We start from the raw sequence: 23,484 nt of genomic DNA on the forward strand, positions 1-23,484 counted from the left end.
TCATGGACCCAAGCCTGGGGGAATTTGGAGAAAGGGCAGGGCTACAGGACCATGGGCAACCTCGAGCCAAATATTTGGCTCTGAACAGGTGCCTGTGGGCAAAAAACAGAGAAGCACTTGGTGCATAAAGCCAACCAGCTGTTCTCCCAGAAGCACAAAGCATATGCAGGCCCTGCAGGCATTGCCTGTGTATCCCCATCCACGCCATCCACGCAGCCTCACCTGCAGCCAGGCGCCTGAAGGCCATTGGGCGGGACAGGCAGGGAGAGGACGGAGAGGAAGGATGGAGGTTCTCTAAACAAACAGCGGGACTGAGGGAGGGAAGGAAGGAAGGAGTCGGAGGGCAAAGGCTGGTCCAAGAAAAGGAAGCAGCAACGTGTAAGTGGCTGTGAAATAGGATTGATTTTTTTAAATTATAAAATATTTTGGAGGGGAGAGTGAAATCTTTTATCACTTTGAATAAATAGTTTTATAAAACCTGCCACTTGTTTTCTATACACTCCCTTTTTTGTTTGTTTTTGTTAGTTTGTTAGCTATACTAGGGGTGGCACCCAGGGGCATTCTACCTCTGAGCTACACCCCCAGTCTTATAAGTAAATATATATATGTGTGTATATATATATGTGTGCGTGTGTGTGTATACAATTTTTTTTTTTTTTTTTTTTTTTTTTTTGGTGGTACTGGGGTTCCTGGAAGCCCTTCTACCTCCAGGATACACTCCCAGACCTATTTTTATACTTTTTTTTTTTTTTTTTTTTTTGGTGGTACTGGGATTCCTGGAAGCCCTTCTAACTCCGGGCTAGACTCCCAGACCTATTTTTATATTTTTATTTGGAAACAGGGTCTCTTATGCCAGTGCTGCTGGCTTCGAACCTGCGCGATCCTCCTGTCTCAGCCTCCCAAGCGCGGGGATTACAAGCGTGCGCCACCACGCCCGGCTATTTTTATACTTTTTTATTTGGAAACAGGGTCTCTAAAGCCAGCGCGGCTGGCTTCAAACCTGCGTTAATTCTCCTGTGTCCGCCTCCCAAGCGCGGGGATTACAAGTGTGCGCCACAACACCCAGCTTATTCTTTATTTTGAAACAGGATCTCACTGAGTTGCAAAGGGCTTTGCTAAGTAGCTGAGGCTGTCCCTGAACCCCCGTCCTCTCAGCCTCCCAAGTACTGGGATTACAAGTGTGTACCCCCATACCCAGCTTGTTTTTTGTTTTGTTTTGAGGGGTGTTTATTTTGTGCACTGGGAATTTGAATCCAGGGACATTCTTCCTCTGAGTTACACACCCAGCCCACTTCCCACTTTTTTTTCCCCTGTACTGAGGATGGAACCCAGGGGCATTCTACTACTACAAGCCCTAACCCGATTTTTTTATTCTTTATTTTGGAACAGGATCTTGCTGAGTTACAAAGGACCTCACTAAATAGCTGAGGCTGGCTGCAAACCAGGATCCTACTGTCTCAGTCTCCCAAATGCTGGGATACCAAGTATATACCACCACACCTGGCTTTTATTCTTTATTCTGAAACAGGGTCTCACTAAGTTGTAGAGGGCCACACTAAGTAGCTGAGGCTGTCCATGAACTGCGATCCTCTTGACTCAGCCTCCCAAGTACTAGGATTACAAACATGAGCCACCATTCCTAGCTCCCACTTATTTTTTTGTTGTGAAATGGTCTTCCTAGGTTGTTAAGGCCCAAGTTGTTGAGGCTGGCCTCAAACTTGTGATCCTCCTGTCTAGCCTCCCAAGTACTGAGATTACAGACCTATGCCACCATACCCAGTTTACAATCTTTTGGGATTGAACCCAGGGGTGTTCTACCTTTGAGCCAAATCCCCATCCCTGTTTTATTTTTATTCATTCATTCATTTTTTGAGGTACTGGAAATGGAACCCAGAGGCAATCTACCTCCGAGCTGCACCTCCAGCCCTATTTTTTATTCTTTATTTTGAAACAGGGTCTGAGTTGCAGAGGGCCTCACTAACTAGCTGTTTGCAGACCGCAGTCCTCCTGTCTCAGCCTCCCAAATACTGGGATTACAAGCATGTGCCACCACACCCCGCTTAGTTTTTATTTTGAAACAAACTGGGCATAGTGGCTCACGCTTGTAATCCCAGCATTTGGGAGGCTGAGACAGGAGGATCACGGTTAATGGACAGCCTCAGTTACTTAGGCCCTCTGCAACGCAGTGAGACCCTGTTTCAAAATAAAGAATAAAAAATAGGGCTGGGATGTAGCTTGGAAGTAGAATGCCCTTGAGTTCCATCCCAGTGCCACAAAAATTAAAAAATAGGGCTGGAGTGTAGCTCATAGGTAGAATTTCCCTAGATTCAATCCCTAGCATAACCAAAAAAGGAAAAAAAGAACAGCTAGCTATGTATGGTGCCGCATACTTGTATCCCAGTATTTGAGAATCTGAGAGACAGTATTGCAGATTTGAGGATAGCCTCAGCAGTGAAGTGAGACACTCAGTAACCTAGCCAAGACACTGTTTGAAAACACAAAAAAAGAGCCGGGTGTGGTGGCGCACGCTTGTAATCCCAGCATTTGGGAGGCTGAGACAGGAGGATCATGGTTAATGGACAGCCTCAGTTACTTAGGCCCTCTGCAACTCAGTGAGACCCAGTTTCAAAATAAAGAATAAAAAAAAAAAAAAAAGGCAGGGGGTGTAGTTCGGAGGCCAAATAAATGTCCCTGGGTTCCATTTCCAGACCTGCAAAACACACACACACACACACACACACACACACACACACACACGGGCATGGTGGTGCATACTTGTAATCCCAGTACTTGGGAGGCTGAGACAAGAGAATCACCAGGTTGTGGCTGGCTTCAGCAATTTGTGAGGCCCTCCAAAAATCAGACCCTTTTTCAAAATAAAGAATAAGCTAGGTGTGGTGGCTCACAGAATTTGGAAGGCTGAGATAGGAGGATCTTGGTTTGAGGACAGCCTCAGTTACTTAGGCCCTTTGCAACTTGGTGAGACCCTGTTTCAAAATAAAGAATAAAAAATAGGGCTGGGGCTGGGCGTGGTGGCCCATGCTTGTAATCCCTGCGATTGGGAGGTGGAGACAGGTTCGAAGCCAGCCTTGATGACTTAAGAGACCCTGTTTCCGAATAAAATATAAAATAGGTCTGGGAGTGTAGTCCAGATTTAGAAGGGTTTCCAGGAACCCCAGTACCAGCAAAAAAAAAAAAAAAAAAAAAATAGGGCTGGGGTTGTAACTTGGAGGTAGAATGCCCCTGGGTTCAATCTCCAGTACCACAAAAAAGGGAAGGAGGGGTGAGAGGTTGGGAGTGGGACACAACTCTAATTCTAGTACGAACTGCTATCTTCTAGTCGCAGCCTCCCAAATGCTGGGATTACAAACTTGCACCACCACTCCCGGCTTTGGGCCTAAATTCAATCCCCAGCTCCACAAAAAGGAAGGAAGGGAAGAATGGTGTTTGCAAGCCAAGCATGGTGGTAACTTGGGAGTCGGAGACAGGAGGATCTCGGGCTGAGGACAGCCTCAGCAAGTAGTGAGACTAAACAAACCAGCAAGACTCCAGATTAAAAATAAAATAGGGCTGGGGTATAACCTGGAGGTATATGGAGAAGGGAATTGTTTCATGAGTCTAGAGTTTCTGTTCTGCAAGATGTAAAGATTCTGGAGGGCTGGGCATAATGACGCATGCTTATAATCCCAGCATTTGGGAGGCTGAGACAGGAAGATCGCGGCTAGTGGACAGCCTCAGCTACTTAGGCCCTGTTTCAAAATAAAGAATAAAAATAGGGCTGGGGATGTAGCTCAGAGGTAGAATGCCCCTGGGTTCCATTCCCAGTACTGCACAAAAAATAAGCTTTTCTAGCAGGGCATGGTGACACATACTTTACTCCCAGTACTTTGGAAGCTGAGGCAGGAGGATAACAGGTTCGAGGCCAGTCTCAGCTAATTCGTGAAGCCCTCTGCAACTTAGTGAGACCCTGATTCAAAAATAAAGAATAAAGCCGGGCATGGTTGTCTTAAACTCGTAATCCCAGCACTTGGGAGGGGGAGACAGGAAGATCACAGGTTCATTTAGAAACAGTCTCCCTAAATTGCTGAAGCTGTTTTATTTTTTGCTGGTCTGGGGATGGAACCGAGGGGCATTCAACCTCCGTGCTACACCCCCTGCCCAATTTTTATTCTTTATTTTGAAACAGGGTCTCACTGAGTTGCAGAGGGCCTCACTAAGTAGCTGAGGATGTCCGCAAGCCCCGATTCCGCGGTCTCAGCGTGTGCCACCACGCCCGGCTTTGAAGCTGTTTTAAAACCAGCGATCCTCTGGTCTCAGCCTCCCAAGTACCGCGACCAGAGGCGCGACGCCACGCCCATCTGCTTGCTCTTTTCCTTTTCACCAAGGCAGACATGTTCGGGGTCAGCCTGCAGCGGCGGGGGACCTCCCACGGTGCCACCGTGGCCCCGCCCCTCGCCGTACCAGCTGGCCCCGCCCCGCCGGCGTGGCCCCGCCCCCTCGGCCGGAAGCTCGGCTCCGGCCGGGCCGCGCGCACCCTCGGAGCATGCGCGGCGGCGTCGCGGGCGCCAGCTCCCCGGCCGACCCCTGCGCGGACTCGCGCCCGCGGGCGCCGCGGAGGCCGGGCCGGGCTGCGGGATGGCGGCCAGCCTGTGGATGGGAGACGTGAGTGAGGGCGGCCTCCGGCAGTCTGAGGAGAAGGGGAATGTGGCCGCGGTGAGGGAGGAGGGCGGGAGGGGCGGGTCGGGGCCCGCGGTGGCGGTGGGCGCGCGGAGCCTGCTCTTGGGGCGCCGGCGCGGCGTCCGAGTGAGGGCCGGGCTGCGGGCGGCGCGGCCGGGAAGCTCCGAGGGAACCCCGGGGCCGGTGGCTCGGGGACCGGGGCTGGGGTTGCAGGTCCCAGGGCTCCCTAAAGGGGCGCGGGTTGCAGGTGAAGGAGCCGGGGTCGGAGCGCTCCACGCGGACTCCCACGGCCCCCGGACGCGCGCCGAGCCCTCCGCTCTTGCTTTTGCGTAGCTGGAGCCCTACATGGATGAGAACTTCATCTCCAGAGCCTTTGCCACCATGGGGGAGACCGTGATGAGCGTTAAAATTATCCGAAACCGCCTCACTGGGTACGTCTCCCTTCTTGCTGAATAGATCCTTCTGTCACTCAAGAGCGTGTAAACATCGCAGAGAGTGTTGCGCGCCCCCGCTAGTAATAATAATTAGAATGTTATAAGAGCTATCGTTTGTGGGGCTTATGGAGAGGAAATATAGCATATTGCTTAAGGACAGGACGCTGAAGCCTGAAGGAGTTTTGAAAATGATTTGTGGGTTTGCGTGTGGTGCTGGGGATGGAAGCCAAGGGTGTACTAACATGGAGCTACACTCCCAGCCCTATTTTATTATTTTATTTGGAAACAGTCTCACAAAACTGTGGAGGGCCTCACTGAATTCCTGAGGCTGGCCCCCCAACTGGTGATCCTCCTGTCTCAGCCTCCCATGTATTGGGCTTTCAAGCACGCACTGGCACTCGGGGCTTGAAAATTACTTATGCTGTGTGACCTTAGGTACTTAACTGCACTGTAGTAGACTATAAAAGTGACAATAATAGTAATTCCTACATAATAGGTGACAGTTAAATTAGCTAATCCACATTCTGCATTTAAAACAGTATCTGCTGCCAGGCGTGGTGGTACATGCTTGTAATCCCAGCATTTGGGAGGCTAAGACAGGAGAATCGCGGGTTTGTGGCCAACCTCAGCTACTTAGTGAGGCCCTCTGCAACTCAGTGAGACCCTGTTTCAAAATAATAAAAAGTAGGGCTGGGGATATAGCTCAAAGGTAGAATGTTGGAATGCTCATAGGTTCCATCCCCAGTACAGTACCTGGCAAAGGAAAAAAAAAAAAACTATCTGGTTTATGACATATGCTTAGTGAGTACAGATTAGGATCTCCTAGGTAATAACAAACTAGCCATATGAACTTAGTGAGAACTTGTTTCAAAATTAGAAATAAAATCAAGCCAAGCCGGGCATGGTGGCACATGCTTGTAATCCCCGCACTTGAGATGCTGAGACAGGAGGATCGCACAGGTTGAAAGCCAGCCTCAACTACTTAGTTAGGCTCTCAGCAACTTACACCTTGTTTCCAAATAAAGTATAAAATAGGTCCGGGAGTATAGCCCAGAGGGAGAAAAGTCCCTGGGTTCTACCCCCAGTACCACACCAAAAAAAAAAAAAAAGCTAAGAATAGGGCTGGTAGTGAAGGGGTGTGGTTTAGAGATAGAATGCTCCTATGTTCAATCCCCAGTACCATTAAAAAATAATAATAATAAGTTTACTAAATTATTCTGGGACTGGCCAGATTGGCAGTCCCTGTATTCTGGCTTTGGAAGTCATTCCAACTAGAATATGGCAAAGAACAAAAACAGTATGGGATCTAATTAGAAAACTTTCTCCAGCCAGGCATGGTGGTGCACACCTATAATCCCAGTATTTGTGAGGCTGAGACATGAGGATCACAAGTTTGAGAACAGCCTCAGCAACTTAGGTTCCTATTTTAGAATAAAAAATAAAAAGGACAGAGGGTATAGCTAGTAGTTAGAATGCCCTAGGTTCAATCCCCTCTCCCCCAAACTTTCTCCTTTCCTGCAGACTCACTTGGGTATTTTATTCTTTTTTTCCTTTGATTCTGGGGTTTGATCCCAGAGATATTCCACCTTTGAGCTACACCCCCAGCACTATATTTATTTTTGAAGTACTGGGATTGAACCCAGAGGCAGTTTGCAATGGACCTACACCCCTTAACCCTTTTTCTTTTCCTTTTTGTGGTACTGGGGATGGAACCCAGGGACATTCTACCTCTGAGTGACACCCCCAGCCATATTTTTTTTAATCTATTTATTTATTTATTTTATTTTGGTGGTACTGGGGTTCCTGGAAGCCCTTCTACCTCCGGGCTACACTTCCAGACCTATTTTTACATTTTTATTTGTAAACAGGGTCTCCTAAGCCAGCACACGCAGCTGACTTTGAACTTGCGCGATCCTCCTGTCTCTGCCTCCCAAGCGCGGGGATTACAAGTGTGCGCCACCACGCCCGGCTTATTTATTTATTTTTTTGGTGGTACTGGGATTCCTGGAAGCCCTTTTACCTCCAGGCTACACTCCCAGACCTATTTATACTTTTGCATTTGGAAACAGTCTCTTCAGCCAGCGAGGCTGGCTCCAAACCTGTGCGATCCGCCTCCCAAACACGGGGATTACAAGCGTGCGCCACCACACCCGGCTTTATTTTTTATTTTGAAAAAGGGTCTACTGAGGCTGGCTGTGAATTGTGATCCTCCTGTGTCAGCTTCCCGAATGCTGGGATTACAAGCGTGCTCTACCATGCCCGGCCTTTTTTTATTTTTTTTTTTTGTCATTTTGAAACAGGGTCTCACTAATTTTCAGAGCGCCTCACTAAGTAGCTGAGGGTGTCTGTGAACCTGTAATCCTCTGTCTCATCCTCCCAAATACTGGGATTGCAGGCATGTACCACCACACATTGCTCTTCACTTGGATATCTTTTTTTTTTTTTTTTTTTTGCCAGTCTGGGGATGGAACCCAGAGGCATTTGACCTCCGAGCTACATCCCCTGCCCTATTTTTTATTCTTTATTTTGAAGCAGAGTCTCACTAAGTTGCGGAGGGTCTAAGTAGGTTAGGCTGTCCGCGAACCGTGATCCTCTGGTCTCAGCCTCCTGAATGCTGGGATTGTTCACTTGGATATCTTTAACTCATCAAGTCCCAAGTTTTTAATTCTAGGAATAGTTAAAATGAATTTGACACAGGTACATTGAAACAGGTTGGAAAGCCAGATGTGGTAGCACAGGCTTGTAATCCCAATACTTGGGAGGCTGAGACAGGAAGATTACAAATTCAAAGACAGCAAGTAGTGAGATTCTCATCAACCTAGCAAGACTCTGTTTCAAAATAAAAATAAAAAATAGAGCCGACCTGGTATGGTGGCTCAGGTTTGTAATCCCAGCCTTTGGGAAGCTGAGATAGGAGGATCACGGTTTGCAGACAGCTTCGGCTACTTAGTGAGGCCCTTTGCAACTCAGTGAGAACCTGTTTCAAAATAAAGAATAAGAAATTGGTCTGGGGGTATAGCTCGAAGGTAGAATTCCCTGGGTTCCATCCCCATTGCCGGGAAAAAAAACAGCGCGCGTGTGTGTGTGTGTGTGTGTGTGTGTGTGTGTGTGTGTTTGCGCACGTGCACGTGTGATAGCTTGAAGGTAGAATGCCTCTGGGCTCAATCCCCAGTACCACAAAAAATAAAATAGATTGAAAATTATAACCTAGAGCTGCTGTTTATTATCATCATATCAGCATTAGTGTCATAGTTATGTTCTTTTTATATCATGTAATGTATTGTATAGTGTTTGAGTTTTTATAAGCGTTTCACATCTAGAACAACGGGACACAATGAGCTAACCATTCTTTGTGTGGGGGGTGTGTGCTGGAGTTCAATCCAGGGGCATTTTACCTCCAAACTACACCCCAGGTCCTATTTTAGATTTTTATACAGGATCTCACTATGTTGCTTAGGCTGGCTTCAAAGTCATGATCCTCCTGTTTCCGTCTCCCAAGTACTGGGATTCCAAGTCTGTGCCACACACCCAACTAACCATTTTCTTTCTATGTGCTTTCTTTCTAGGATCCCAGCTGGCTATTGCTTTGTAGAATTTGCAGATTTGGCCACAGCTGAGAAGTGTTTGCATAAAATTAATGGGAAGCCCCTTCCAGGAGCTACACCTGTAAGAAGATTTAGATAATGATGCTTTTTTTTGTCATTGATTACCACCATCTATTGAATACCTACTGTATACTTATATCATATGTTACTGGGGATAAAACCCAAGAGCGTTCTACCTCTGAGCTGTACCTCCAGCCCTATTTTTAATTTTGAAATCGAGTCTCACTAAGTTGCTGAGGCAGGCCTCAAACTGGCAATCCTCCTGTCTCGAGTCCTGGAATTACAGACATGCACAACTACAACTGCCCCTTTTATTTTTATTTTTTGTTTTTGTGGTACTGGGGATTGAACTGAGTAGAATTCTACCTCTGAGCTACACCTCCAGCCCTATTTTATTTTTTTGAGTTTGAAGCAGAGCCTCACTAAGTTAGCCTTGCTAAATTGCTGAGGCTGACCTTGAACTTAATATCCTCCTGTGTCAGTCTCCCACCTATTGGAATTACAGGTTTGGGCTACCATGCCTATCTTATTTGTAATCCCAGTATTTGGGAAGCTGAAACAGGAGGATCACGGTTCACAGACAGCCTCAGCTACTACTTAGTGAGGCCCTTTGCCACTCAGTGAGACCCTATTTCAAAATAATAAAAATTAGGGCTGGGGATGTAGCTCAGAGGTAGAATGCCCTTGGGTTCCATCCCCAGTATGGAAAAAAAAAAAAAGTCTCGCTAGGTTGATGAGGCTGCCCTGGAACCTGTGATCTTCCTTTCTCCACATCCCAAGTACTGGGGTTAAGGCATATGCCACCACTACACCTGGCTATTTTCCCAGCCCTGTTTAAATTTTTTTTTTTTTTTTTTTTTTGAAACAGGATCCCCCTAGATTGCTGAGTCTCGCCACGTTGCTGAGGCTGGCCTTCAACCTGCGATCCCTCTGTCTCAGTTTCCCAAATACTGTGATTACAGGAATGTACCACCACACCCAGTTTAGTTATATCATTTTATTTAATCCCACAACAACTCTGTACAATAGGGATTGTTATCTTCATGATCCAGGAAACTGAAGCTCAGGGAAGTGAAACATTGCCCCTGAGCAACACAGGTAGTAAGTGGCAGAGCTGGGATTCCGACGGGAGACAGGCGGCCTTCAAAATCCATGGGCTTCCCACTCCACATCGCTGTCTCCTATGACAGAAGACTTGAAACTCTAGACTGTTGCCTGATTGAGAAATTAGAACAGGCTGGCAGCAGCAAGAACACATTTCAAGAGAGTTACATTCTGCTCTTCCCACAGTTACTTAGCTTACAGCTGCTCCAGCTGGCACACCTGGGCTCATAGAACCACGGAGCTGGCAGTGCCCTTAACGGTCATCTGTGCAACCCCCTCATTTTATACAGGAGAAAAGGCTGAGGCTTAGAGAGGGGGAGATGTGTTGGCCAAGGTAATTTATTTCAGTTTTTTTCCAAATATTGTTTGATTCATGAAATACCTTTCTTTGTTTTAGTTTGTTTGTTTTTAAATTTCCAGGCAAAACGTTTTAAACTGAACTATGCTACTTATGGGAAACAGCCAGATAATAGGTAAGTAACGAACAGCTCTAGGTAGCTTCAGGCCCTAGGAAATGTCTGGATGGAGGCCAGGTGTGGCTACTGCCAGACAGAGGATGAGAGCCTGGTTTGGCTGCACTTTGCCCCTCCTTAAGGGAGACACCTCTATATTTCCCCATCAGCAGACTCTCGTGGAGTGCATCATGTCAAAACAACGTGTTATCTTTCTGTTTTTAAATTTTTTTATTTGTGCATTGTCTTTTCTTTCTTTCTTTTTTTCTTTTTTTTTTTTTTTTTTTTTTTTTTTTTTTTTTTTTTTGTCTTTTTGTATTGGGGAGTTGAACCCAGGGGCATTCTACCTCCAAGCTATACTCCCAGCCCTTTTTATTTTTTAATTGGAAACAGGGTCTCACTAAGTTGCTGAGAGTCTTGATAAGTTGTTGAGGTTGGTTTTGAACCTCTGGGCTGTGGGTATAGCTCAGTGATAGAGAACTTGCCTGCCATGCCTGAGGCACTCTGTAACTCAGTGTGACCCTGTTTCAAAATAAAGAATAAAAAATAGGGCAAGGGGTGTAGCTCAGACGTCAATTGCCCCTGGGTTCCATCCCCAGATCCGCAAAAAAATTAAAAAATTTTTAAAAATTAAAAAGAATAAAAAATAGGGTCTGGGTGTGGTAGAGCAGGGGACAATTACCCATGTGACAAAATTTTTAAAAAATGCTTGTCCTGTTTTGGTCCCTCCCTCAGCCATCCATCCTCTCACTCTCCATATTTTCAAGGTTTTATTGGATAAGAATCCACTTATTAGTAGGGTATGGTGGTGCATTCCTGTGTCCTAGTATCTGGACGGCTGAGACAGGACGATTGCAGGTTGGAGGCCAGCCTCAGCAATTTAGCAAGGCCCTCAGCAATTTAGACTCTGTTTAAAAATTAAAAGGCCAGGCGTGGTGACACACGCTTGTAATCCCAGTACTTGGGAGGCTGAGACAGGAGGATCGTGCAGATTTTTTGGGGAGGGGGTGGTACTGGGGTTCCTGGAAACCCTTCTACCTCCAGGTTATACTCCCAGACCTATTTTATACTTTTTTATTTGGAAACAGGGTCTCTTAAGCCAGCGCGCTGGCTTCGAACCCGCACGATCCTCCTGTCTCTGCTTCCCAAGTGCAGGGATTACATGCGTGCGCCACCACACCCGACAGGATCGCGCAGATTTGAAGCCAGCCTCAGCCACTTAGTGAGGCACTCAGTAACTTAGTGAGACCGTTTTCAAATAAAATATATAAAATATGTCAGGGCTATGCCCTGGAGGTAGAAGGCCCCTGGATTCCATCTCTAGTACCACAAAATAAATAAATTAATTAATTAAATAGGCTGGGAGTGTAGCTTGGAGGTAGAATGGCTCTGGGTTTCATCCCCAGCATGCAAAAAAGAAAAAAAAATTACCATCCAGTGTGGTGGCATATTCTTCTAATCCCAGCATTCGGTAGGCGGGGACCAGAGGAGGATCACGGTTCGTAGACAGCCTCAGCTGTTTAGCGGGGCTCTTTACAACTCAGACCCTGTTTCAAAATTTAAAAAGACTAGTCAGGCGTGGTGGCGCACACTTGTAATCCCAGCATTTGGGAGGCTGAGACAGGAGGATTGCAGTTCTCAGACAGCCTCAGCTACTGAGTGAGGACCTTCACAAATTAGTGAGACCCTGTTTCAAAATAAAGAATAAAATAATAGGGCAGGGGGTGTAGCTCAGAGGTCTAATACCCCTGGGTTCCATCCCAGACCTGCAAAAAAAAAAAAAAAAAAAAAAGACTAAAATATAGGTCTGGGGTATATCTCAGAGGTATAATACCCCTGAGTTTCATCCCCAGTTCTGCAAAAAATAAAAAATAAAGCGCAGCATGGTGGTTCACACTGTAATCCCAGTACTTGGGAGATTGAAACAAGAGGATCACAGGTTCACTGCTAGCCTCACCAACTTGTGAGGTCCTCCACAACTTAGGCCCTGTTTCAAAATAAAAAATAGGGCCGAGCGCGGTGGCACACGCTTGTAATCCCAGCATTTGGGAGATGGGACAACCTCAGTTACTTAGTGAGGTCCTCTACAACTCAACTCAGTGAGACTCTGTTTCAGAAATATAAAGGACTAAAAACTAGGGCTGGGGGTGTAGCTTGGAGGTAGAATGCCCCTGGGTTTCATACCCAGTACTGCAAAAAACAAAAAAATTTAAGCCGGGCGTGATGGCGCACGCTTGTAATCCCAGCATTCGGGAGGCTGGGAGGAGGATCACTGTTCACAGACTCAGCTACTTAGGGAGGCCCTCTGCAACTCAGTGAGACCCTGTTTCAAAATAAAAAATAGGGCTGGGGTGTCACTCAGAGGTAGAATGCCTCTGGGTTCCATTCCCAGTACAGCAAAAATAAAAAAACAAAACGAAGCCACACTCCAGCTAATATGTTTTTTCTTTTACTACTACTACTACTACTACTACCTCCTCCTCCTCCTCCTCCTACTACTACTACTTCTCCTCCTCCTTTTCCTCCTCCTTCTTCTTCACTGGGGATTGAATGTTGGGGCATTCTACCTCTGAGCTGTACCTTCAGCCCTATTTTTTGTTCTTCATTTTGAAACAGGGTCTCACTAAGTAGCAGATGAAAAGCCTGCTCTACCACACCCAGACCCTATTTTTTATTACTTTTTATTTATTATTTATTTTTTATTTATTTATTTTTATTTATTTATTTATTTTTTTTTGCGGGTCTGGGGATGGAACCCAGGGGTAATTGACGTCTGAGTTACACCCCTTGCCCTATTTTTTATTCTTTATTTTGAAACAGGGTCTCACTGAGTTGCAGAGGGCCTCACTAAATAGCTGAGGCTGGCTGAGAACCATGATCTTCCGGTCTTCTCAGCCTCCCACAAGCGTGCGCCACCACGCCCAGCATTTTTTTTTTTTTTTTTTTTTTTTCAGGGAATGGAACCTAGGGACATTCAATATTCGTTCTACACCCGTCTTTTCTTTTTTGTTTGTTTTTTCGGTCTGGAGATTGAAACCAGGGGTGTTCAAACTCTGAGCTACAGCCTCTGCCGTCCTTTTTTTTTTATTCTTTATTTTAAAACAGGATCTCACTAAATTGCTGAGAGCTTCACTAAGTAGCTGAGGCTGTCTGCAAACTGCGATCCTCCTCCAGTCTCAGCCTCCTGAATGCTGGGATTACTGGCATACGCCACCACACCTGGCTCCCCTGCCCTATTTTTTATTCTTTATTTTGAAACGGTCTCACTAAGTTGTGGGGGATCTCACTAAGTAGCTGAGGCTAGCTTTGAACTCACAATCCTGTCAGCCTCCCAAGTATTGGCATTTACAGTCGTGTGTCACCACACCCAGCTTATTTCTATTTTTAAATTTTTTTGAAATAGGGTCTCTCTTGAGCTGGGCGTGGTGGCACACACTTGTAATCCCCACGCTTGGGAGGCTGAGACAGGAGGATCGCACAGGTTCAAAGCCAGCTTCAGCTACTTAGTGAGGCTCTCAGCAACTCAATGAGACCCTGTTTCCAAATAAAGTATAAAATAGGTCTGGGGGTGTAGCCCAGAGGTAGAAAGCCCCTGGGTTCCACCCCTAGTACCACCAAAAAGAAAGAGAGAGGGTCTCTCTAATTTGCTGAGGCTGGCATTAAATTTGCAAAACTCTATCTCTTAACCTTTTTTGTGGTACTGGGGTATGAATCCAGGGACTCTCTACCATTGAGCTACATTCACACCTGGCTTAAAATTTTCTCTTTTGCCAGGCGTGGTGGCGCACGCTTGTAATCCCCACGCTTGGGAGGTGGAGATGGAGGATCGCACAGGTTCGAAGCCAGCCTTGCTGGCTTAAGAGACCCTGATTCCAAATTTTAAAAATATATAATAGGTCTGGGAGTATAACCTGGAGGTAGAAGGGTTTCCAGGAACCCCAGTACCACCCCCAAAAAAATTTCTCTTTCGAAGTCGGGCCTGGTGGCGCACGCTTGTAACCCCAGCATTCAGGAGTCTGAGACCGGAGGATCGCAGTTAACAGACAACGTCAGCTAATTAGTGAGGCCCTCTGCAACTTAGTGAGACTCTGTTTCTAATTAAAAAGAATAAGAAATAGGGCAAGGGTATAGCTCAGAGGTCAAATGCCTCTGGGTTCCATCCCCAGACCCACCAAAAAAAAAAAAAAAAAATCTTTCAAAAACTCATGGGAATAATTGTGATTTGCTTATTCATTTTTATTCAAGCAATACTTTGAAACCAACAGGTTTTCTTTGTGTAGTCAATTAGGAATTCAGAAAGCTTATTTCCATGGCTCTTCTGCCAGACTAACGAAACAAACTAGAACCTGGTTACGCCTAGCATGCCCGAGGCCCTGGATTTGACTTCCAGCCCTGCAAATAAAAGAAATTCATTTAGTAGGCTCATCAGATGTGTCCCAGCCAGTGTGCTGAAGCACACCTCCAATCGTAGTGCTTGGGAGGCTGAGACGAGGAGCACAGGTTTGACGACAGCCTCAGCAAATAGTGAGGCCCTGTTTCCAGTTAAAAGTAAAATAGGGCTGCAGGTGTAAATCAGAATGCTCCTGGGTTCAGTCCCCAGTGACACACACACAAACACGGTGTTCCCTAGAAAGGCCCTGGAGAGTTCCACTGGAATGTGCCAGAAGATCTCTGCAAAGCCGGGGTTGCTCTTGTGACTGACTTTTTTTCTCCCTACAGTCCTGAGTACTCGCTCTTCGTGGGGGACCTGACCCCAGACGTTGATGATGGCATGCTGTATGAATTCTTCGTCAAAGTGTACCCCTCCTGTCGGGGAGGCAAGGTGGTTTTGGATCAGACAGGCGTTTCTAAGTAAGGCTTTACCTGTTGATGAAGTCTGCTGTGATAGTTTTAGCATTCCCTCCTCTGGGGAAGGGTTAAAGGCCAGGCATCATGGTGGTTGGGAGCAGAGGCTCTGGTTTGAATCCCAGCTCCAGTATGGATGAGGCACAATGCAGTAGATAAGTTACTGAACCTCTCTGACCATATTTTCTGCTTTGTAAAATAAATGAAATAGTGTCTTTCCTAGGATTGATGTAAGGATTAAAGATATAACATAAACAGGCCAAATCCGCGCGTGGTGGCGCACGCTTGTTAACCCAGCGCTTGGAAGGCTGAGACAGGAGGATCCTGCAGGTTCAAAGCCAGCCTCGGCTACTTAAGCCCTCAGCAACTTAGTGAGACCCTATTTCCAAATAAAATAAAAAATAGTTCTGGGAGTGTAGCCTGAAGGTAGAAAGCCTCTGGCTTCTCTCCCAGTATCCTCCCCCCCCCCCCACACACACACAGGCTCGTTTCTGATAATCGTAATAGTTAATAGTTATAAGCTCAGGTTTTGGGATTCTGACAGATGTGGATTTAAATCTTCTACTATTCATAACTTCAGGCAAGTTATTAAACCTCTGTGAACCTTGGCTACCACTTCAGTAAAATGTGGATACTAACTTTACATAATTGTTGGACAGTTTGGTGAGATAACCCTGGGAAAATGTTTAACAGTTTGCCTGGGAAATAAGTGCTGAGCCGGGCTTGGGGGCTCACACTTGTAATCCCTGTCTGGGAGGATAGCCCAGAGGTAGAAAAGCCCCTGGGTTCCACCACCAGTACTACAAAAAATAAGAAAATAAAAAATAAATACGCCAGGCGTGGTGGCGCATGCTTGTAATCCCCACGCTTGGGAGGCAGAGACAGGAGGATCGCACAGGTTCAAAGCCAGCTGCGCTGTTTCAAAGTAAAAAAAATAAAAATAAAATAGGTCTCGGAGTGTAGCCCACTAGCCCAGAGGTAGGAGGGCTTCCAGGAACCCCAGTACCACATAAATAAATAAATAAATAAATAATAGGGCTGGGGAAGCCAGGCATGGTGGCACATGCTTGTCATCCCAGCATTTAGGAGGCTGACACTGGAAGATCATGATTTAAGGACAGCCTCAGCTACTTAGTGAGGCTCTCTGCAACTCAGACCCTGTTTGCAAATAAAGAAATAGCGCTGGGGGTTGTCCCTCAAAGGTAGAATTTGCTCCTGGATTCCATCCCCAGTACCACAAAAAAGAAAAAGAAAAAATAGGGCTGAGGGTAGAGAAAGGTAGAATGCCCCTAGATTCCATCCCCAGTACTTCAATCAATCAGTATAAGATAGACAGGTAGATAGATAGGGCTAGGAGTGTAGCTAGGAGGTAGAATGCCCCTGGGTTCAATCCCCAGCACCACACCAAAATAAAGTGCTCACTATATGTTAACAGTTACCAGGTGGGGTGGCATGTACTAGTAATCCCAGCATTCAGGAGGTCGAGACAGAAGGATCCTGGCTTGTGGACAACCTCAGCTACTTAGGTCCTTTGCAGCTCATTGAGACCCTGTTTCAAAATAAAGAATAAAATAAAGGGTTGGGGGTATAGCTCTGAGGTAGAATTCCCCTGGGTTCCATCTGTAGTACAAAAAATAAAAATAAAGAATAAGCCAGGCATGGTGGTGCACGCTTGTAATCCCCGCGCTTGGGAGGCTGAGACAGGAGGATCGTGCTGGTTCAAAGCCAGCCTCAGCTACTTGGTAAGGCTCTCAGCAACTTAGTGAGACCCTGTTTCCAAATTAAGTATAAAATAGGGCTAGGAGTGTAGTCTGGAGGTAGAAAGCCCCTGGGTTCCAACCCCCAGTGCCACAAAAATAAAAAATAAAAAAAGAGGAACAATTTAAAAATAAAGAATAAGAAATAGGGCTAGCCGGGCGTGGTGGCGCACGCTTGTGATCCCCGCGCTTGGGAGGCTGAGACAGGAGGATCGCATGGCTTTAAAGCCAGCCTCAGCTACTTAGTGAGGCTCTCAGCAACTTAGTGAGACCCAATAAAGTATAAAATAAGTCTGGGAGTATAGCCTGGAGGTAGAAAACCCCTGGGTTCTACCCCCAGTACCACCAAAAAAAAAAAAAATAGGGCTGAGGGTGTAGCTCAAAGGTAGATGGTTCCATCCCCCATGCTGCAAAAAAAAAAAAAAAAAAATGAAGCTGGGTGCTGACGCATGCTTGTAATCCCAGCATTCAGGAGGCTGAGACCGGAGTATAATGGTTTGCAGACAGCCTCAGCTACTTACTGAGGTCCTTTACAACTCAGTGAGACTCTGCTTCAAAAAGAATAAAAAGTAGGGCTGGGGGTATAGCTTGGAGGTAGAATGCCCCTGGGTTCCACCCCCAGTGCCGCAAAAATAAAATAAACAATAAAAATTAGGGCTGAGGGTATACCTCAGATGTAGAATGCCCCTGGGTTCTACCCCCAGTACCGTTAAAAGAAAAGAAAAGCCCAGTGTGTGGTGCAGGCTTATAATCCCAGCATTTGGAGGCTGAGACAAGAGGATCCTGGCCATGGACAGCCTCAGCTACTTAGGCCCTTTGCAACTCAGACCCTTTTTCAGAATAAAAATATAGTGCTGGAGGTGTAGCTTTTGGAAGTAGAATACCCCTGAGTTCAATCTCCAGTTATGCAAAAAATAATAATTTAGAGCTGGGGAGCTGTGAGTGGTGGTGCACACTTGTAATCCCTGTATTTGGGAGGATCTCAGACAGCCTCAGATATTAGTGAGGCCCTTTGCAACTCAGTAAGACCCTGTTTCAAAGTAAAGAATAAAAAATAGGGCTGGAGGTTTAGCCAGAGGTAGAATGCCTCTGGGTTCTATCCCCAGTACTGCCAAAAAGAATAAAATGTTCACATTAATTTATTCTCCAACTAAAATATTAGCTGACGAGCCTGGCATGGTGGCGCATGCTTATAATCCCAGCATATGGGAGGCTGAGACTGGAGGATTGCAGTTCGTGGACAGCCTCAGCTTAGTGAGGCCCTTTGCAACTCAGTGAGACCGGGTTTCAAAATAAGGAAAAAAAAAATAGGACAGGGGGTGTAGCTCGGAGGTTGAATGCCCCTGGGTTCCATCCCCAAAACTGCAAAAAAACAAAAACAAAATAATTAGCTGACAAAAAATAGGTACAGTCTGTCTGTGATGGCCACACCCCAGGCTTTTCGCAGTACTGGCACAGGGAGCAGTCTCAGAAAGTTTTTGCAGAGTGTATTTCAGCTGTTACTACTTCTCCCACCACAGGGATGATGATAACCGCTTGTCAGTCTCCAGGAAATTAGGAGGGAACCTGCTGTTTGGGAAGGAGCCCTTGTGTGAAGGGATAATTTCAGTGCTGAGTCCCAGCACTGTTCTGTGGACACCTCCGCTGAGGGGATTCTCATCCCTTCCCATGTATTGATAGACTCTCTTAGCCCCTTTTCCTTTCCTCCTTCCTGCTCAACCTCTTACCCTTCCCTCTTTCCCATGTCTCCATTTTTAGACTTAATAACACTTATGACCTAAATAGTGTGTTGGGTTTTCTGTTTGCCTGCAGGGGTTACGGTTTCGTGAAGTTCACAGATGAGTTGGAACAGAAGCGAGCCCTGACAGAGTGCCAGGGAGCAGTAGGACTGGGGTCTAAACCTGTGCGGCTGAGCGTGGCCATCCCTAAAGCGTGAGTCCTGCAGGGAGGGTGGAAGGCCCTGGGCTCGTCTCCCCTGGACGGTCCTTCTCTGTGCTAAGAGTCAGAGAATCCACATACTGGATGGAGACGGAGGGAGGGGAATTTAAATCACAGCACTGTTTGTTCTTCGCCAGGCTGGGTGCTAGGTGTTGGAGAAGCTGGGGACAGGCTTGTGGCTGCGGAAGACACTGCTGCTAGTAATGCTGGGAATGTCCTTATCTATAGGAATGCCTAAGAATTCCTCACCCCTCCTAGAACACTATACATGTCTCTGTTGAAGTCGTCACTAGGTAGCCGAGTCTTTCCCAACAGGTCCAATCAGGTTTCTTGGGCAGATGTGAAGTAGCTTTTCTCTGACTAGCATCTCTTGTCCTTGTGCGTATGTTACTGGGGATTGACCGGGGCATGCCTGTCTTGCTGTATCCTCGGCCCCTCCCCTCCTTTTTTGCTACTGGGGATGGATCCCAGGGGCATTCTACCTCTGAGCTACATCCCAGCCCTATTTGTTATTCTTTATTTTGAAACTTGTCTCAGCCTCCCAAGTACTAGGATTCCAAGCATGGGCTGCCAGCTCCAGCTTAGGATACTGTTTTGTCTGTGTTCTGTCTAGTCGTTCCTCTGATGTTGACCATTTTGGCTGTTCCTGATGTAGTACCTTTTGTTTGGTCAATAATTGCTAAGTTAGCCAGGACTTGGTGGCACATGCTTGTAATCCCAGCATTTGGGCGGCTGAGACAGGAGGACCCAGGTTCGCGGACAGCCTCAGCTATTTATTGAGGCCCTTTGCAACTCAGTGAGACTCTGTTTCAAAATAAAGAATAAAAATTGGGCTGGGGGTGTAGCTCGGAGGTAGAATGCCCCTGGGTTCCATCCCCAGACCTGAAAAGGGAAAAAACAGGGCTGGAGGTGTAGCTTGGATGTAGAATTCCCCCGAGTTCAATCAATCCTCGATACAAATAAAATTTTTTTTTCTTTTTTTTCTCTTTTTTGTGGTACTGGAGGTGGAACCCAGAGGCTTTCTACCTCCGGGCTGTACTCCCAGACCCATTTTATATTTTATTTGGAAACAGGGTCTCACTAAGTATCTGAGGCTGGCTTCAAACCTATGTGATCCTCTTATCTCAGCCTCCCAAGCATGGGCATTACAAGCATGCGCCACCACGCCCGGCTAATAAATAAAATTTCTAAATAAATAAAATAGCCTGGAGGTATGTAGCTCAGGACTACAATGCCCCTGGGTTCAAGCCTCAGTGCTACAAAAAAAAAAAGTGTTTGGGATATAGCTCAGAGCTGAACCCCCCTGGGATTTGAATCTCTTTATTAGCTGTGACCGTGAACTGATCACTTTAGTCTGTAAAGCAGGAGTAATGATATGCTAATTCAGCAGGGTGTTGTGAGGGTTAAATGGGTCAGTCCCTACCTTGAGGAAATGTTCTGGAAATGTCTGCTAACCTCTCTTTGGTGTTTGATTTAAGAAGCCGTGTAAAGCCAGTGGAATATAGCCAGATGTACAGTTACAGCTACAACCAGTATTACCAGCAGTACCAGAACTACTATGCCCAGTGGGGCTACGACCAGAACACGGGCAGCTACAGCTACAGCTACCCTCAGTACGGCTACACCCAGAGCACCATGCAGGTAACGGATCGATTGGCAAGTCTGTCCCCCTTGGGTTACATCTCTCCTCTAGACAGGACGTTGTCTAGGATGGGATTAGTAACGGGGGTTTGAGCGTCAGAAAAAGCGGGGAAATCTGAAGTGACCCACTTCCTCCTGTTAAAAACAGGTCAGCGTCATGGGCCAGGATCTCACCAGGCTCCTCACTTACCTTTGTGGTTTCTCAACAGACATATGAAGAAGTTGGAGATGATGCGCTGGAAGGTGAGTTCCTCCGTTCCTTCCTTGATTCATTTCTGTCAACTGTTAGCGGGCACTTGATGGCTGGCACTGCCTTCACTAATGCTGAAGAATGCAAGGTCAATTCTGCTCTGGGTGTGCTGCCTCACCCAGGGAGCACAGACCCCAGAGGCTTTATTCCCTAGATATGTGGCATTCCTTTCCAGGATGTGGATACTATGATTAAAGGTAACAATGACTGTTACCTTTTGTTTGCAAGTTTGCAAATTGCACTTTTTCTTTCTGTATTGGGGATTAAACCCAGCACCTTGTACATACCAGGCAAGTGCTCTACTACTGAGCCACATCCCCAACTTGTTTTTGGAATTTTTGTGTGTAGGGGGGTGGGTCTGGGGATGGAACCCAGGGGCATTCAACCTCCGAGCTACACCCCCTGCCCTTTTTACTCTTTATTTTTGAAACAGGGTCTAAGTTGCAGAGGGCCTCACTAAATACCTGAGGCTATCCGTGATCCTCCTGTGTCCACCTCCCAAATGCTGGGATTACAATGGTGCACCACACCTAAGTGTAACTTTTAATAGCTGCCATAATGTTCCCTTGAGTGCATTACCCTTTTCCCCAAGAGGCCTAGGCATAGCACAGTCCACATCCTCTGGCTACTTCCTCTGGCCTGACCCTATCCTCCTTTCCCTAGACCCCATGCCGCAGCTGGATGTGACAGAGGCCAACAAGGAGTTCATGGAGCAGAGTGAGGAGCTGTACGATGCACTGATGGACTGCCACTGGCAGCCCCTGGACACCGTTTCTTCAGAGATCCCTGCCGTGATGTAGCCAGGCTGACTGACAGATGGACATTTTTTAAAATTGTGGAAGTTCTGCCTTTTTCGAAGTGATTTATAAAATTTTAATACTTATACAACTTATGCAACATATCACCTTCATGCAGTAATGAGCCATGGGTGTGAAAACCAAGGGACCAACTATTCAAGATTCAAATGGGCACATCTCTGAAGAAATCTCTGGCACAGGTAATTATCCAAACTCCTGGAGTGGCAGGCATGTACAAGCAGATCCTGCTCAGACCTTAGTTCAGATATGGTGGCTAATACCACCTAGCATTTGGGAGTTCACAGGTGTGAAAAATGAGGGTACTTTGGGAGACAGAAGCCCCGAGGAGAGCCACAAAAAGCAGTAAGACTACCAACCCAGTGGTGCCAAAAGGGCTGGTATTGTAGCTGAGGTATAATGTCCCTGGGTCCAGTCCAAGAAAAAGCAAAAGCCAAGCGGTGATGCCCACTTGTAATCGCAGCATCACAAGTGAATGGATTACAGGTGCATGGCCAGGCTGGGCAGCTTAATGTTTTTGTATGGTACTGGGGTGGAACCCAGGGGCTTTTTCCACTTCCAGGTTAAACTCCCAGATGTATTTTATTCTTTAGGGTTTCACTAGCTGAGGCTGGCTTTAATCTTGTTCAAGGCTCCAGTCTCAGCCTCCTAAATGCTGGGATTACAAGTGTGTGCCACTACACCCAAGAGGCTGAGACAAGAGGATAGAGATTCATGGACAGCCTCAACTATAATTGAGGCCCTTTGCAACTCAGTGAGATTCTATTTCAAAGTAAATAAAGGAGCCAGCCCAGTTCCAAGCCAGCCTCAGTAACCATAGCTCCCCGCCAGCACCACACACAGCCTGTACTGAGTGATCCAGGCTGTAGTTCATTTTGCATATGTGGGACACTAATTGAGATACAAGCAGGACAAGACAAAACACTTCCAAAGTTTATTATCCACATAGTTGCAGCATCAGCAAAAAGCTGTTTACACGTTTGCAGAACTGGTCTTCCCTGCCTCTTCCTTCCCCCGGTGTTCCCTGAAAAGGAAGTATAAGCAGGGGTGTCAGTAGTACTGCCCTGATTACTCCCCACCCAGGAACATCCTAAAGACCTGGTCTCAGTCCCATATCCGCATTTCTCATCCATAGATGTCCACTCAGATTAGGTTTCATCCTGGACCAGTGAGCACTACTTGCTTCTACCCCCACAGTCCTTCAGAGGTCCTATCAACCAGTGTCCTGACTGTAGTGTTTGCAGCAGTCCTTGTTACCCAAGGTGCAGAGCAATCCTCTACACCCCAGCAACTGTGCTCACATGTACAGACATGAGTCAACTGCTGATCCTTTACAGACCTCTTTGTTAAAGGAAGGGTTCACAACAGCTTACAAGGAAGGTGATAAACTTCAGGTCGTTATTAACTTACCTAACTGCAAACCAGTAATCAGATGAGGGCAGCTTTACTGGTCACATAGATCTTAAAAAGAAAAAAAAAAAACTTTAAGAAACAATGCACCTTCCAAATTCAGTGTTTGTCAGCAATTAATTCCCAGAGCTTCATTCACCCACCCTCCCTTGAAAGCGCAGAGCATCCACCACTGTAAAGACAACTGTTTGAAACTGGCCCACATGCTATATAGCAGGTTACAAGGCTGTGATGCCAGCGTCACTAGTACTTTTCCTCCTTTACGACCACCAAGACCAATGTTGGATCTGATGGGAAAGGGAACTGGAGGGTCAAGCTGGTATCAACAGGAGCTTTACCTTGGCCTACAGCAAAGGGCCAGGACAAGCTAGTCGTCTTAGATGCTTCAGTACCACTGCCAGGGACCTTCAGAACCTGCAAGAAAAGCTTAGTATAAAAGCTCTAAACCAGATTCCCAAAGTCAGTGACTTCCAGGGAGATGGGGTTGGGGGGGTGAGAGGACAGTAATAGCCTCAAGTGCAACTGGGTTGCACAGTACTTTGAAAAGGGAGCAGTT

At 46.5% G+C, this 23,484-nt stretch overlaps 1 protein-coding gene across 1 annotated transcript; it reads left to right on the forward strand.

The window, feature by feature from the left end:
* Positions 1-4,635: 4,635 nt before the first annotated feature.
* Positions 4,636-21,503, forward strand: TRNAU1AP (tRNA selenocysteine 1 associated protein 1; the record flags this gene model as incomplete). Its single annotated transcript, XM_080693143.1, has 9 exons — positions 4,636-4,662; positions 5,011-5,108; positions 8,678-8,777; positions 10,241-10,293; positions 14,992-15,123; positions 18,687-18,806; positions 20,291-20,453; positions 20,663-20,696; positions 21,367-21,503. The coding sequence occupies 9 exons, from the start codon at positions 4,636-4,638 to the stop codon at positions 21,501-21,503; spliced, it is 864 nt and encodes a 287-aa protein (XP_080549269.1).
* Between the last annotated feature and the right edge of the window lie 1,981 nt (positions 21,504-23,484).

Source organism: Muscardinus avellanarius (genome assembly GCF_963383645.1).
Source record: "Muscardinus avellanarius genome assembly, chromosome: 3".
Classification (NCBI taxonomy): domain Eukaryota; kingdom Metazoa; phylum Chordata; class Mammalia; order Rodentia; family Gliridae; genus Muscardinus; species Muscardinus avellanarius.